Raw genomic sequence first — 17,089 nt, forward strand, 5'->3', positions numbered from 1 at the left:
TATATTTGTCACAATTGCGGCCTTTGGTAACGCTGTACCTGTGGTGCGCAGACTCCTGAGGCTCTCTGGAACGGTCTCGGGCGATCACTTTGGGTTAACCTTTCAAAATAATTCCAATATGGTGATATTTCATGGCTCCTTAATCTTTCATATTGCCTGGCTGCCCTAAGCGTTCAGAGTCACCCAGAACTTTCTGTACCTTCTGTCTAGTACACTTCTCAGCCTGGTGCCACCTGCAAACCAACCGTTATGCTCACTTATCTGTGTTCTCATGCAAGCATTTCTCTTGTCCCTTCGCCAGTGGTGAGGGACTGGGCTATTGTGTGCATACATTCGATGTTCTGTGCTCCTCATAACAATAGCACTATGAGAAGCCAACTGGAATGTACTCGCATCTAGCGCCGGTGTGTGTTTTAATATTGATGGCTCTGTCTAAACAGGAAGGTTTTCTCTGCAAGGCAGAATAACTCTATTGTTCTATCATGAGGGCCGAGTAATGAGGTAGTAACGATATTCCCTCATGATTGCCCGTCTCCGTCTTTGATCCAATATCATGTCGACAGTGGGAAAGACAGATAATGAGTCACGGCTTTGAAGACTTCAGGATGGGCACCGGTTTAAAGGCTGAAGTAATGCTAAACCTCCCCTAAACCGCCTGGTCATATGATACATCTTACCTCTATTACCAGGAAGCCCTTTTTTCATCAACTTGTCATAGACGCATGAGGGAACATTGAGCTAATTCTTTTAGTAAATTATTTTTTTTTTCCCTCAGTGGCTACATGTGTATTCTCCACCCAGGCAGTGTAAGAACTTTATTTAATCTTCATTTCTGTCAGTTTTGACATTTTTTTCTTTCTTCTGTGGAACACAAAAGTGGACATTATGAATTATGTGCTGGTCACTCTTTTCTGTGGAATTATAATGAATTCAACATCACAAAAAGCACAATAAAAGTAGTCTGTATGACTTGATGTCTATGTGCCATTTTCAGAGTCATACGATAACTTGATTAACAGATTAAAATATACAAGTAGGCTCACTGGAAAAATGTCTCTCTACCTACATTTCTGTAGACAGAAAATGTACATAAAGACTTCACTGAAGTTATTTTCACATGGTTCTTTGCATAATATAAGCCATGACTTAAAAACTATTTTATTATATTGTAAACTAATACATTTTGATGTTTGCAGCATATAACCAGCTCCAAATGTATGGCTTATTAAACTTGTGTTAGATAGTTCACCTGGTATAGCGTGGCACTTGTGATGCGGAATTCTCAAGTCAAGTCCTGTGAGACATGATTCATGACAAAAGAGCTCAAAATCTTGTAGAAACATGCTAAAATGGCACGATTGCATTAGCAAATGCATTTTTCTCATGGTTGTCAGTTAGGTTTAATATAGGGTTTTTTATAGGTTGGACGTTATTTTCAAAAGTGCAATAAACAGGGATGTAATGATATTATAAAAACGCGATAGCAAAACGATTGAAGATATGAAACGATACATGTCTTCCAGGCAAAAAGTGTACATTTTAAAAATATTCTAACATAAAACTCTAACATTAACTCATTTATTTCATGTGATGTGAGTTTAACATGTTTGGGAGTGCAACAACCGCCAGTTAAGCTTTATTTTTGCGGCAGATGATTACAGAATTTTACTAGATGTGTAGTGAGACACATTTTTGTTTTTCCTTCAAAATAAAATCTCTACTGCCATTTCAGTCAAAATTAAAACTTTAAAGTGCAGTATGAATTGCTGACAGCTACTGGTTTAAATGGGTTAAAACGTTACTGCAATCCAAATTTAAAACATCTCTTTCAAGTGTACAAACTTTAGAAAGAAGTATTGTAATTTCTCTGCTGTAGTGTAAAGCAGAAATAATATACCTATGAAATATTCATTTTCATTTATTTTACATTACAATTTTTTCGATATATAGGTATTACTGTCATATGAATAACAATAATATAAAATTGTTATTATTATTATTATTATATTCTAAGTTGTTTGGCTTCTAAAACATCAGTATAAATGTCATTTAGACTGAGACAGTCTATCACAACTCAAAAAAGGGTTGAGGCCCACTTTAAAGTTCAGGTACAAGTCAATTTACTGACTTTTTTCTGACTTAAGTTTTTCTAGTTAAGAACACAGGCTGGAGTTCTTTATTTTGAACCCTCAACGTGTATTAGATATAATAATTTAATTTTAAAATGTATATTTTTTTTATAAATATCGCAATAAATGTCATACTGTAGACTTCATATCACAATATTATCGTATCCTGAGATTTTGATACTGTTACATCCCTAGCAATAAACTATTAGCACATTTCTTTCTAAACTGTGATACATGCAACAACTAACATAGTAAAATGTTGCCAGATTTCCATTCAACTGTGCTTTTAGCATCAATTACTAGACATTTTGTCTTTGAAAGTGATCTATTTCCAGTACTCCTTGGTTCAATTATTCATTGAAATTCGTCCCCTCAAGCGAGCTGTTAAGTTATGTGAGCGAATTATTGACAAGAGAATTGTATCAGTCTGAATCCACAACTGGATAATTTTAATAGATTTAAAGATCTGATTCAAAAAGAATGATTAATTTACGACAAAGCTACCAGTTTCATGAATTCTCATGAATGAATATCAAGATTGTCTCTCTCATAAAAATTTGTATAACTTCAGAAGACTTGAACTATGTGACTATTTTGTAGAGTACTTTTGTAATGTTTTTTCTTAGCATTGTGAAACTTGACAGCCTCAGTTCTCATTTACTTGAGCATCCAGTATATTCTTCATCTTTCGTTTTCCACAGAAGAAGGTTTGGAGCGACATGAGTAAAATGAATTTTCATTTTTAGCTGAACTATTCCTTTAAGATAATTCTCCAGCAGTGTCTTAGGAGGAAAGCCATTACTTTAATGCTCCTCACAGAGGGAAATGCATAATTGCGCTTGGAATTTGTGTTCCGCACATTCTCCTAAATAATTTAATAACGTTAGAAAGTGGCGCACTCAACAGCAGCCTAACACCGTGATCACTTAGAGAACAAATTCCCACTGGGAATTGTTTCTCCTTCTTTCTTTTTTTTTTGTGTTCCCCACTTATCCGATCATTTGTTTATCTCCGTTCTTTGGCCCATTGAATTCTGCGTTTCTCACTCTCTCAAGTCCTGCAAAAGCAAATTGTTGATAAGTTTCATTTCAGACAACTTTCACAGCCATTTGTCACTTTGCCTGAAAGCAGACCCGTCGCCTTTGAGTTTGCCGCAGATGCCAGAGCATGGGATTTAGCGAGGGAATTGTGCATGTTAATGAAGGAAACTGGAGATATTGAACCGATAGAGCAAAATGACTGGCTTGATGTAGAGTTAATTGAAAGCAAAATCCTGTAAAAGGTCTAAAACCCAGTTAATGGACAAGTTTCAGTAAAACAACCGCAGCTGATAGCATCGGACACATTTCCGCTCAGTGCACGAGTGAAAATGATAACTTGCTAATCTATTATTAATGAGAATGAATGGTTGGCTCCCTGCTTTGCGTATTGATCCTCGTACTCAATCCGGATCGGGTGTTTTTGCGGAGCGGGAATGCTGCTAATTGCTGGGTGTCCATTTGTCATCTCCACTCTAAAGCCTTTTTTCTTAAAAGCCGTATAAATGCTTAAAACATTCCCTTAAAATTCTGATGCATTTTGCAACACAAGTTTCCTCAAGGGATAGCCCTTAAATTACCCATTTTGTAAATGGCCGTAACAAGACGCAAATAAAACGTGTTCGCAAGTAAAAGTAAAGTTCTTTCATCATGTCAGGAATTTGTGTCCCAAATGTCTGTCTCTTCTTACGCTGGCCACATGCCACTGTCTAAAGCATGACTCTAGTCTGTAGGAAATAAATGTCAACAGGTGTCCAAGGCCACCTGTTCTGGCGCCTGTGGATTTATTGAGTTGGTTAATACAAAAGGACTGGGACGACAGTGCAGCCACCTGGGAGGTCAGGGCCCGGTCCCTCTCATCTCCTCCTATGACCTGTGCTCTCAACAGAGTCTCTTTGAGTATCAAGTAACCCTAAGCCCTGAACCTCTCCTCTGTCAATTCACAAACATGTTGAGGGCACAACTGCACTACGCCAATCTGTTGGCTTTGAGACTTTGAGAGCTTTACAAATGTTTCAAGAGCACCTAGAAGATAAAGTCACTGGCCAATGGAAAGGTCCTCTTGACTGCCATCTTAATCACAGTGCATGATAAACAATAAATGTAACTAATTTGGTGTTTATGCTTTTTGAGCTTTTAATATGCTGTCTATATACAGTTTAAAACAAAAGTTTGCATAAACATTGCAGAATCTGCAAAATGTATTTATTTTACTAAAATAAGAGGATCATACAAAATGCATAAGATATTTCACATAAAAGATGTTTAAATATAGTCGACAAGAGAAAATAGTAGTTGAATTTTTAAAAATGTCCCCGTTCAAAAGTTTACATACACTTGATTCTTAATACTGTGGTGTTACCTGAATGATCTGCTGTGTTTTTGTTTGTTTGTTTTAGTGATAGCTGTTTATGAGTCCCTCGTTTATTCTGAATGGTTTGTCCATGATTTTGAGATCTATCTTTTCACACTGAGGAAAACTGAGGGACTCATTTGCAGCTATAACAGTAGATTCAAACGCTCACTGATGCTTCAAAAGGAAACACGATGCATTAAGAGCCGGGGGTGAAAACTTTTGGAATTTAAAGATTAGGGTAAATTTAACTCATTTTGTCTTCTGGGAAACATGTTCGTATCTTCTGTAGCTTCTGAAGGGCATTACTAAATGAAAAAAAAAAAAGACATTTAAGCAAAATAAGGAAAATGTTCAAAAGTTTACACCCCTGGCTTTTAATGCTTTGTTTTTCCCATTTGGAGCATCAGTGGAGCATTTGAATCTTTTATAATAGTTGCATATGAGTCCTTGGAAAGGGTTCAAATACACAAAAATGCTGAAAAACCAAAGAATTTTTCTGAAGAGCGGTTTAATGGTTCAGGACAAACAAGGGACTCACGAACAGCTATCTCTAATAAATAATGCATTTTTGTTGAAAAAAGTCTATTGAAATTAGTAATATATAATAATATAATTATATTTTAGCTCTTGAGCAGTCTAAATGGTTTCAGATGTTTTTTCCTCATTGTTTCAGGATATGTGTAATTAATTATCCAAACAAAACATACAAAAGTTAGTGGAGTGCTGTTCTTAAAGACCATACATTGGTAGAGCCAAAGTTGAAATAGTTTGAATATCAATAAAAAGTATTGATCAAACCAGTTGTCTGCCTACACTCTTATTATCTGTCTTCCCCAGGATCTGTGTGGTTCATTCATGCATCTCATCTCCCTAAACTCTTTTAAAGTTTATATGCATTTTAATTCGAAACATGTGCCCAGATGGGTTAATGCCCGCTGATCCTTGCTCGTAAACAATGGGGGAAACCCCCCCCCCCACACGCTGAGTACATCTAATAGAATTGTCATGACAGATGTTAAAGCTCTCTTGAATGTCACACTGACGCTAATCTCAGGCTTTAAATCACACGCACACCCAAGTATCCATGTTTTGGGAAACTCCCAGCAAGGTAACTGGAGAATCTTGTTGGGGTTTTACCCATTAAACTCCCAGCAGCTAACCACGATGGCGGCTATAAGAAGCCGTAAGCTTTCAAAACTACCTTTCCACTCTCTTGTGTGGGTATAACGGAGATAAAAGCGGCCAGAAAGGCTTTTATGAGGGTATGCATTGCACTGCGGTGCCAATCAAACGGGTCTCTAGAGGAACCGGCACGTAAATGTCATTTAAATGTCAGGCCAGCCAATACTCCTGTGGGTCATAGGGGTGCTGGTGTGGTACACATTGGCTTAGGTTTTACAATGGATACACATGCAGGTGCATACACACAAACAGGCTCACAGTTGTGGGCGTCTTCTTCTCAGATAAAGCTCCAGTGGGGGTTATGTCCTAGAGCAAGGGCAGCCCGAGCCGGCCGGCACACCGTACTGATGATTTAACAAACACCCCCTGTCTGCTAGTCAGTACTTCGCCGCCCTACCCGTAGGCGCTGTGTTATGTTAACTAGATATTGATTTTGTTTTCTTCAGCACTACCCCTCTGATCCCCAAGTATAAAGGAGGAAGGACACGGTTGCGGTGGCACCGTATTCCCTCGGCTTGTTCCCTCCAAGAGAATCATATGTACTACCGCATGTAGTCTCCACACTGCTGTAATTTATCTCTCCCTTGACTAAGAGAGGATTAGATTCCCACCGTGGACCGCCCGCTAGGACACTGTGATCTATTCCAACATGTCCCGTGGTTCACTGGAGATGTTTCACTGCGATAATGGATTTTGTGTCCCCCTTATGAATGAGATTATCAGAAATCATGCGGCTGATCAACTGAGAACAGGTTAAAGGTGCTGTTCAGGGTCCAGTTTGTGTATTTTATATTTAATGGAGGTGAAATATTTACTGATGGCAGTCCATTTTCTGCTTGATTCAATAAGATTGGGTTTCTGATCTAGTGTAGCATTTAATATTTACTTATTTAAATAAGTTATTTACTTATTTACTGGGTGATGCAACTTTTTTAACACATTTTTTTTTCTTAAACAAATCTAAATGCAAATGTCTTAAATTCATATTTTCTAAAAAATAAATAATAATAAATAATATAGCTGCAAAATGATTAATCGCTTTCAAAATAAAAGTTTGTTTACATACTATATATGTGTGTACTGTGTATATTTATTATGTACAGTCGTGGCCAAAAGTTTTGAGAATTACATAAATATTGGAAATTGGAGAAGTTGCTGCTTAAGTTTTTATAATGGCAATTTGCATATACTCCAGAATGTTATGAAGAGTGATCAGATGAATTGCATAGTCCTTCTTTGCATATTCTCCGATGAAGCCTCTTTCCGATTGTTTGGGGCATCTGGAAAAAGGCTTGTCCGGAGAAGAAAAGGTGAGCGCTACCATCAGTCCTGTGTCATGCCAACAGTAAAGCATCCTGAGACCATTCATGTGTGGGGTTGCTTCTCATCCAAGGGAGTGGGCTCACTCACAATTTTGCCCAAAAACACAGCCATGAATAAAGAATGGTACCAAAACACCCTCCAACAGCAACTTCTTCCAACAATCCAACAACAGTTTGGTGAAGAACAATGCATTTTCCAGCACGATGGAGCACCGTGCCATGAGGCAAAAGTGATCGGGGACCAAAACGTTGAAATTTTGGGTCCATGGCCTGGAAACACCCCAGATCTTAATCCCATTGAGAACTTGTGGTCAATCCTCAAGAGGCGGGTGGACAAACAAAAACCCACTAATTCTGACAAACTCCAAGAAGTGATTATGAAAGAATGGGTTGCTATCAGTCAGGATTTGGCCCAGAAGCTGATCGAGAGCATGTCCAGTCGAATTGCAGAGGTTCTGAAAAAGAAGGGCCAACACTGCAAATGCTGACTCTTTGCATAAATGTCATGTAATTGTCAATAAAAGCCTTTGAAACGTATGAAGTGCTTGTAATTATATTTCAGTACATCACAGAAACAACTGAAACAATGATCTAAAAAGAGTTGAGCAGCAAACTTTGTGAAAACTAATATTTGTGTCATTCTCAAAACTTTTGGCCACGACTGTATATATAAATACACCCATGCATGTATATATTAAGGAAAAATATGTTACATTTAATATATTTATATTTATATAATATAATTATTTACAAGTATAAATATTTTTGAAAATATATGTGTGTATTTATATACACTGCTCCTCAAAAGTTTAGGATCAGTAAGATTTTTAATGGTTTTAAAGATGTTTCTTTTGCTCATCAATGCTGCATTTATTTGATCAAAAATACTGAAAAAAAACTGTAATATTGTGAAATATTATTTCAATTTAAAATAACTGTTTTCTATGTGAATATATTTTAAAATGTAATTTATTCCTTTGATTAAAGCTGAATTTTCAGCATCATCTTCAGTTATTCAGTGTTACACTATACTTCAGAAATCATTCTAATATGCTGATTTATTATCAATGTTGAAAACATCAATGTTCTGCTGCTTAATATTTTGTTGGAACCTGTGATTTTTTTTTTCAAGGTCTCTTTAGCAAAAAAAAGTTGAAAAGAGCTGCATTTATTTAAAATATAAATCTTTTGTAACAATATAAACTACCATCTAAAAGTTTGGGGTCAGTGAATTTTTATTCTTTCTTTTTTAAAAAGAAATTAATACTTTTATTCACGAAGGATGTGTTAAATTATTAAAAAGTGATTAGGATAGATTTACATTGTTAGAAAAAGATTCATATTTTGAAAAAAAAAACTGTTCTTTTTAACTTGTTATTCCTTAAAGAATCCTAAAAAAAATAGAATCACAGGTTCCAAAAAAATATTTGGCAGCACAACTGTTTCCAACGTTGATAATTCTAATGATAAATCAGCATATTAGAATGATTTCTGAAGGATCATGTGACACTTAAGACTAGAGTAACAGCTGATGAAAAGTTAGCTTTGCATCACAGGAATAAATTATATTGTAAAGCATATTAAAAAAACAAAAAACAAAAAAAAAAAACATTTTTATTTTGAATGTGATTAATTGTTTTGCAGCCTTAATAATAATAATAATAATTATTATTATTATCATTATTAATAATAATAATTAAGGCATTATTCCCTGTTTATTTTTCGCTCTTTAAACTATATTTATTGTAAAAACCCATTTATTTTATTTAAATTTGTTTCTCGGGTATATACATTTACATTAATAGGTAGAAGAAAGATACGCTATCAACTTAGTAAATAAAATGGCAACAATTTACAATAAGGTGTCATTTGTTAACTTTAGTTAATATTAACTGACATGAATGAACAATGAACAATACATTTATTGCACTACTTATTAAACTTTGTTAATGTTAGCTAATATAATACAGTCGTTCATTGTTCATGTTAGTTCACAGTGCATTAACAGTGCATTGTGTTAACAAACACAGCTTGGGATTGTAATTTAACATTAACAAAGATTAAAAATATGTATTCATTTTTAAAAAACCTTATTGTAAAGTGTTACCAATAAAATTAATACAATTTGTTTGGCTGAATTTATATTATTATATACATTTTTTAGATTATATTATAATATTTATTTAGTGCTGTGAAATGATTAATTGCGATTAATCACATCCAAAATAAAGTTTTTTTTTTATTTTGAATGCGATTAATCACAATAAATCGTTTGATGCCACTAATTTAATTAATTCTATTCATTATGTAGTTTCTTTTGGATTTTAGGAAACAGGTCCAACTGCTTGATGGACTTTCTAAACACAGAATGTTAAAATCTATCCTTGTAGACCAGCACACGTCTTATAAGGTCAAACGCTGGCCTGTTTGTCCTTGAAGATTATTTCCCACCCTTGTGAGAGCAACTACAAAGGGTTTCTTGTGTTTTTTTGATGATATCTCTATGCCATGATGTTTATATCTGGCTTTACCGTGAGATTCACCTTTCACCCGCATCACCCACTATTTCCGCGGAATGTTGCGCAGTAGCTGCAATTCTGCCAAATGGTCTTGCTCTGCTTGATCTGGCATCGATGTCCTTCGAAACAAGCCAATACGTGTTTGAAATGAGTCAGACGATATGTGTGGGGCTTTATCTTTGCACCGCCCTACCTAGCTTGAGCAGCGATGAAACATGCCCCATTGTTGTTTGTATTGTAAATGCATGACAAAGATGCAGGGTGTGTGAGCTGCTCTGCCAAAAAAAAACATGAATTGCAGCGTGCTCCGGCCGGCCTGTTTAAAAACAACCCCAAATGTTGTTTAACCACAAGTCCTTTGCCAGAACTGTTGACTATTGTCAACGGTCCTCCTTTTGAATCTGGAATGACATGTTTTGATACCCTTTTATGTCCACGTGCGAGTGTTTGTAAATTCTTGGGGCATAGTAACAGTGTTTATTTTCTGTTTTCCAGGACTGTAAAACAATGTAATTTCTTTATTTAAAAAAAAAAGTGCATAATATACACTACCAGTCAAAAGTTTTTGAACTGTAAGATTTTTAATGGTTTTAAAGAATTCTCTTCTGTTCACCAAACCTGCATTCATTTGATCCACAATACAGCAAAATCAGTAATATTGTGAAATATTTTTACTGTTTTAAAATAACTGCTTTCTCTTTGAATATATTTTAAAGTGTAATTTTTTCAAAGGAGCATTTTCATCATCATAAATCTTCAGTGTCATGTGATCCTTCAGAAAGTATTCTAATATGCTGTTTGTTGTTATTAGTATTAATAACAATATATAAATCATTTGAGGATTCTTTGATGAATAGAAAGATGCAAAGATCAGCATTTATCTGAAATAAATAGTTTTTGTAACATTTTATTACATATATTATATTACATTATAGAAAGTTATATTTTTATTTAGCAAGGATGCTTTAAATTAATCACACGTGATAATAAAGACATTTATAATGTTACAAACAATTTTTATTTCAGATAAATGCTGTTCTTCTGAACTTTCTATTCATCAAAAAACCTAAAAGAAATGTACTTGGTTGTTTTCAACATAAAAATAATAATGTTTTTTGGGCAGCAAATCAAAATATTAAAATGATTTCTGAATGATCATGTCACTGGAGTAATGATGCAAAAAATTCATCTTTGAAATCACAGGAATAAATTACATTTTAAAATGTATTCAAATTGAAAACAGTTATTTTAAATAGTAAAAATAGTTCATCTATCTTTAAAAAACAACATTAAAGACCTTACTGTTCAAAAACTTTCGACTGGTAGTGTATATCTTTTCTAGGGTTGTCAGTCTAGGTTGTCACAATAATGTGATTAAAAAATATTTTACAAAAAATAAAAAGACAGTTAATGTATTCAATGTCTATTTTGTATTTTTCTGTCAACTTAACACTTTCAGTTGGTGATTACAGTGGGAAAATATTGACAATAATATTTTTCACGTTAATGTTTTTATAGGGCTTCAGTGTGATTTTAATTATAAAAAAGTAACATGACAAAATGTGAATAATTAAAGTTAATCTTGTTTCATGTTCTTTGTTTTATAATTAATTGTGCTAAATGAATGTGTTAAATTGACAGAGCTAGACGAAGCGCATCAGAACATAATACAGAATGGAGATATTTTTGTCTTGACACGTATTAATGTGCTGCATGTGACTGCCTTGTTGACTTTTAAAGCTGTTTTGTAAAATTTTGACAACATTTGTCAAATATTTGACATTTATTTCTCAGTTGACATCTCAAGTAATTTTTATTAATGTTCCAATGTGTCAATTCCCCAAAAGAAGCTGTTATAGAGAGAATGTGCCATTCTGACATGTGGAAACTTCTCTCAGGTTCAGCTTCAGGTGTTAACTTATAAATGATCCCTGTTCATAACTAGTTTAACACGGTTTTGCACGACCATGGTTCAGGAACTAATGGCTGCTCCCTTTGTCTCTCTGTTTTTTTCTTTCTACCTCACTTTTCAAGGCTTGCCAAATTTCATCAAATCTCCAGAGGACCAGACGGGGATTTCGGGAGGAGTGGCATCCTTTGTGTGCCAAGCAGCGGGTGAGCCCAAGCCTCGGATCACATGGATGAAGAAAGGAAAGAAAGTTAGCTCCCAGCGCTTTGAGGTGACTAACTGTCTTTCCCTGCCTCTTTTTAAGCATGTCACTGTCTCTCCCATGCCACCTCATCATGATGCTTTTCTTCTTCCCATCATCAGTCGTTTGCGCAACACTCGTTTTTCTTCTTACGCTTATATATTCTGTTATGTTGACGTCAGCCACCTTACAACCCTCTGTGTTGTGTCTCTATTACCTTTGCCCACTTTCCTGTTCTGTCTGGGTTATGGTTTGAACGGAGATCTGAAATAAATGTACCAAGGGTGTGATAACCTCAGGATGGTTTGGGGTCAGTATGGAACACCATTATTTTTCAACAGGAAACAAGGCTGCTTTAAAGGAGTAGTTCACTTCCAGGACAAAAATTTACACAAGATCGTAAAGAAATTATGTTTTTTGAGGAAAACATTTCCAAAATAGACTTCTATGGTGCCCCTGAATTTGAACTTCCAAAATGCAGTTTAAATGCAGCTTCAAAGAGCTCTAAACAATTCCATCCGAGGCAGAAGGGTCTTATCTAGTGAAACGATTGGTTATTTTTTTCTTAAAAAAAAAAATACAATTTATATACTTTTTAACCTTGAACACTCATCTTTTCTAGACATACCCTAACTGTCATTAACCGGAATACTCAAGAGTTCACGCAGAGCTAGACAAGACGAGCATATGAGGGTAAAATGTATATAAATTGTAATTTTTTTTAGAAAATAACCAATTGTTTCGCTAGATAAGAACCTTCTTTCTTCACTGGAATCATTTAGAGCCGTTTGAAGCTGCATTTAAACTGCATTTTGGAAGTTCAAACTCGGGGGCACCATTGAAGTCCATTATATGGAAAGAAATTCTGAAATGTTTTCCTCAAAAAACAACTTCTTTACGACTTGAAGAAAGAAAGACATGCACAACAGGGTGAGTAGATTATCTGTTAATTTTTGTTCTGGAAGGGAACTACTCCTTTAATGCAGCTCAGTCAAAAAAAAATATATTTTTTTTTATTTATTTGTGGATGAAACATTTGTATTTTATTTAGCTTGTATTTTGCATTTCATTTGATTATATCTTGCTTATTTGCCTGCTTACATACAAACAAAAAGTATGTGACGTATGTGGACACTTTCCAAAAAAAGCATTTGGCCCAGTTCAGAGCAAAAAAGATATGAATAAATATTGTTAAATGATTATTTGTTGATATATTTATTTATTTATTGAGCCATTTTGGAGCAAAAGTAGTAATAATAATAATTAATCATTGTTGGATGTTATTTATTTAAATTTAATATTTATTTTTTAAAGTGTTATTTATTGAGAAATAAATGTTTATTTCATTTATGTTATATATTTGATATATTATTAAATATTTTATACATTTATTTTAGAAATAAAAACAGTAACCCAGAAAAAAATGACCTGCCCTAGCCCTGTTCTTTACCCTTAATGAGGCAATGCAAATGGGAGGAGAACACAGAGTCTAAATACACTAAATGTATAATCTTTACTGTAAGTATTCTTTAAGTGTCTTGTTCTTGCCCCATACACACCTTGCTGATTTCAGGTATTCACGGCAGGGCTAAAAATTGCGTAAATTGTAAAATAGCTTTTTTTTTACACATAAAGAAATAAAGCCTATCCCATCAACAGTTGTCACAATATCCGCCATGGATAGACGTGGCAGTTCTAGGAGAATAACTCAAGACAGTACTTGGCTGAAAGTTCAGAGGGAGGTGATTAAAGACCCACCGCTCTTTGAAGACATACGATCTGTCTGAAGGTTTGTCGTAAATTTAAGACGAGAAGAGAGAAAGTATTTGACAGTGTGTCTTTATTTCTCAGGTGATTGAATTTGATGATGGCTCGGGCTCAGTTCTCCGCATACAGCCGCTGCGTACTCACAGGGACGAGGCCATCTACGAGTGCACAGCCACCAACAGCGTGGGAGAAATCAACACCAGTGCCAAACTTACTGTGCTAGAAGGTAAGACGCTCCTGTTGGTATTTGATGGCCCTTTGATTTGACCAGTATTTCATAAGTTCCTGCTTTTTTGCATGAGCTTTTGGCTTTAATAGAACAGGATAGTGGAAAATGACAGGAGAAGATGGGCTGGGAGTGTGAAATGACTCAAGCTGAATTTGAACACTACCTACCAGTTAATAATTAACTAAAAATTTAGTGTTTTATCATAGGAATGGCTAGTGGATTGTAAAAAATGCACATATACACACTTTATTGTGTTTTTATTGTTAGTCAAAGCAGTTGTACATTGATTTTACATCTGCATTGATTGGTTTCTGTCATGAACATGTATATAATAGTGTATTAAGTTGTGAACCTTCATTTCAAAAATAACCCCCTGACCCATATTTCCATTGCCCCTGGATTGCATGTAAGTCATCAATACATTCATGTGCTGAGAAATAAAAATGAAGCATGAGACTGGAACATGAGCATGTGATGAAATGTCGAAAATTCACCCACTGTTAAAACGAATATCGGCCGACCCACCCCAGCACCATGTGTTTGGTATTACACTCGTGCCCCCAGCGCAATCCCCTTTAATCTTATCTTTCACCTCCGTGTATAAGCAGACAAAGGCCGTTTAGTTGAAATTAGAAGCATCGAATGAAGAAATCATCTGATGAATGTTGAGTCCTCTGGCCCAGTTCAGAGAGGAAGAGGAAGAGAGAGGTGCCATATTGAAGGCAGGCAGTTTGGCTCTTTTAGCTGCTTTCCACAGTGAAGTGGATAAGCTGGACGCCCACAGGATCCTACAGGACAGAATGAACTCTATTTATAGCTCATTGTTCATAGCAAGCAATGCATCATTTGTGTCCTACAGCGATGCTGAAAGACCAGCACAAAGGAGAAGTTGAATGATAATGATGTTCTCTAATGACTTACTAAAGGATGTCCTCTGCGGCACATTCAGAGGGTCTTGGGAATCTCTGCCAGAAATGCAATCACCTCATCTTAAGCTCATAGAAATTATATTAACCTGAAATATAACACATTCATTTTGATCACTGTTCAACTAGGGCAGAGTGGTGGTGCTTACACTGCTTTAAATCCAATAGGTACAGTGTTTCTTTGGCCATTTGGCACCTTTCATATCACAGTTTTCTTGAAAAAGACTAAGAGATGGTGTATGAATATGATAATCATTCAGTACCAAGGTGTGTTTCACATTATACAGTCAGCCAGTCATTATGGCAAGCATAAACACAATTAGATTTACATTTAACATTAAATTGAGAGAACAATATGTAAAGTGATACAAGAGAAGTAAGCATTTATGTGGAAAAGCAGTTATCGCATGATTGACCAATTAGAATAGTATTTCAGAGAACTGTGTAAAAGAAAGTTAAAAGCAACCTTAAGTAGTATAGAGTTTTTTGTTTTCTTCTTTTGTTTTGTTGTTGTGTGGGACTGGAAGATATGGCCTAAAATCAAAATCTCAATTAATTTAACGTTTTACCTCGATTACGATTACTGAACGATTATTTTAACCTGTTACTGTAAACCGTTTCTCATCAGCTCTGCTGTAAACAAAGGCTCGTAACACTTTGGATTGGTCCACTGTTTTGGAACCGAACGGCGCTGCGTGTAAAAGTTGAAATTCTTTTTACTTGACACTTAATCTTAAATGCACCACTCCCATGCGAGATGCTACAAAAGACGCAAGCGCAATGGTCATACGCATTTGTATAGCGTCGACAGAGCTGGGTAAATTACTTACAATTTGAAATCCGTTACTGATTGCAGATTACATGATGAAAATTGTAGTCAGTAATGTAATCTGTTACACTACACATTTTAGGTAATATAATCAGACTACTTTTGGATTACTTTTGATTTAACTTGTTTATCACATTTACGTAAATAGGATTATTTTGTGTAAATGATGAAAATAATGCAGAGAGTAAGAAAATATGTTCCACTCATTGTGATTTACAACATAAAGTGCATTAAACGTTATATTACATCAAGTTTTCCCAAACTAGGGTTTGTGAAGGAACTGCAAGGGGTTTGTGAGTTTAATAAAAAGCTAACAATTAATTAAACCATAAAACATTAAACTTAAAATAAATCATTTTAAAACTAAGTCCTTTCAATGGTATTTCTTTGTTTTAAAATAACAATAAAATAAAACACTAACTAAAAAAGATGTGAACATGCAAATGTGATACTTAATTATTGAAATATTTGTTTTAAAATCTCTGGGGTACTTTAAAATAAAGTATATACCTAAAGTATATTTGTGACCCTGGACCACAAAACCAGTCATAAGGTTAAATTTGACAAAACTGAGATTTATACATCATATGAAAGCTCAATAAATAAGCTTTCTATTGATGTATGGTTTGTTATGATAGGACAATATTTGGCCGAGATACATCTATTTGAAATCAGAAATCTGAGGATGCAAAAAAATAAAAAATACTGAGAAAATCACCTTTAAAGTTGTCCAAATTAGGTTCTTAACAATGCATATTACAAATAAAAAATTACATTTTGATATATTTACAGTAGGAATTTTACAAAAAATCTTCATGGAACATGAACTTTACTTAATTTCTTAATGATTTTTGGCATAAAACAAAAATCAAAAATTTTGACCCATACAATGTATTTTTGGCTATTGCTACAAATATACCCCAGCGACTTAAGACTGGTTTTGTGGTCCAGGGTCACATTTGGTAAATAAGGTTTAGATGACAAAAAAGTTTTGGAATGCCTGCATTACATGTAAATAAGAAGTAATATGATTATATGCATTTAAATGAGTTTGCAAGACAAAAGCCTTCCAAAGATTTAGGTTTTTAGGTTAAAAAAACCTATGGAGTGATAATTCAAATAAAAATGAATGTGTTCATTAGTGGTTGCAATATTGAAACCCTTCTTAAACCTGAAATGATTTTTGTAAATCCAGTGGTCAAATGCTGTGTCGCCACCTGTCTCCACAAAATTAGACTTTCTGAATGTATGTAGTGCGTTGGCTATTTTAGAAAGGAAAATTTAAAAGACGAAAAAGAGAAATTTGGAAGAATCAATGAATTATAAATAATATATTGCTATTGTGTGAAAAATATGTTATCATGTAATCCATAAAAAAGTAACTGTAGTCTGATTACGAGTATTTTAAAATGTAATTTACTCAAATTTCAAGGACTTAATTTTTGGACTCTGATTATGTTATCCAGATTACATGTGATCAGTTACTACCCTGCTCTTTGACTACATACGTGGTAGTATGTTTGTAATTGGAAAGTATTAACAGGATTAAAAAACTAAATAACCGACATTAAGAAAATTAGAGTTAAAATGTCGGTTAGAGGTTCTGAATTTCGGTTTAGATTACTTTTCGATTAACCGCCCA

At 34.6% G+C, this 17,089-nt stretch overlaps 1 protein-coding gene across 9 annotated transcripts in view; it reads left to right on the forward strand.

The window, feature by feature from the left end:
- Positions 1–17,089, forward strand: part of ptprfb (protein tyrosine phosphatase receptor type Fb) — a 224,462-nt gene that overhangs the window by 102,843 nt on the left and 104,530 nt on the right. For all 9 annotated transcript variants that reach the window (XM_073848873.1, XM_073848876.1, XM_073848878.1 and 6 more), the window contains exons 3-4: positions 11,581–11,726; positions 13,548–13,689. In XM_073848873.1, the coding sequence (XP_073704974.1) occupies positions 11,581–11,726; positions 13,548–13,689 (288 nt within the window). The remainder of the gene's footprint in view (positions 1–11,580; positions 11,727–13,547; positions 13,690–17,089) is intronic.

This window comes from Garra rufa, chromosome 10 (assembly GCF_049309525.1).
Source record: "Garra rufa chromosome 10, GarRuf1.0, whole genome shotgun sequence".
Classification (NCBI taxonomy): domain Eukaryota; kingdom Metazoa; phylum Chordata; class Actinopteri; order Cypriniformes; family Cyprinidae; genus Garra; species Garra rufa.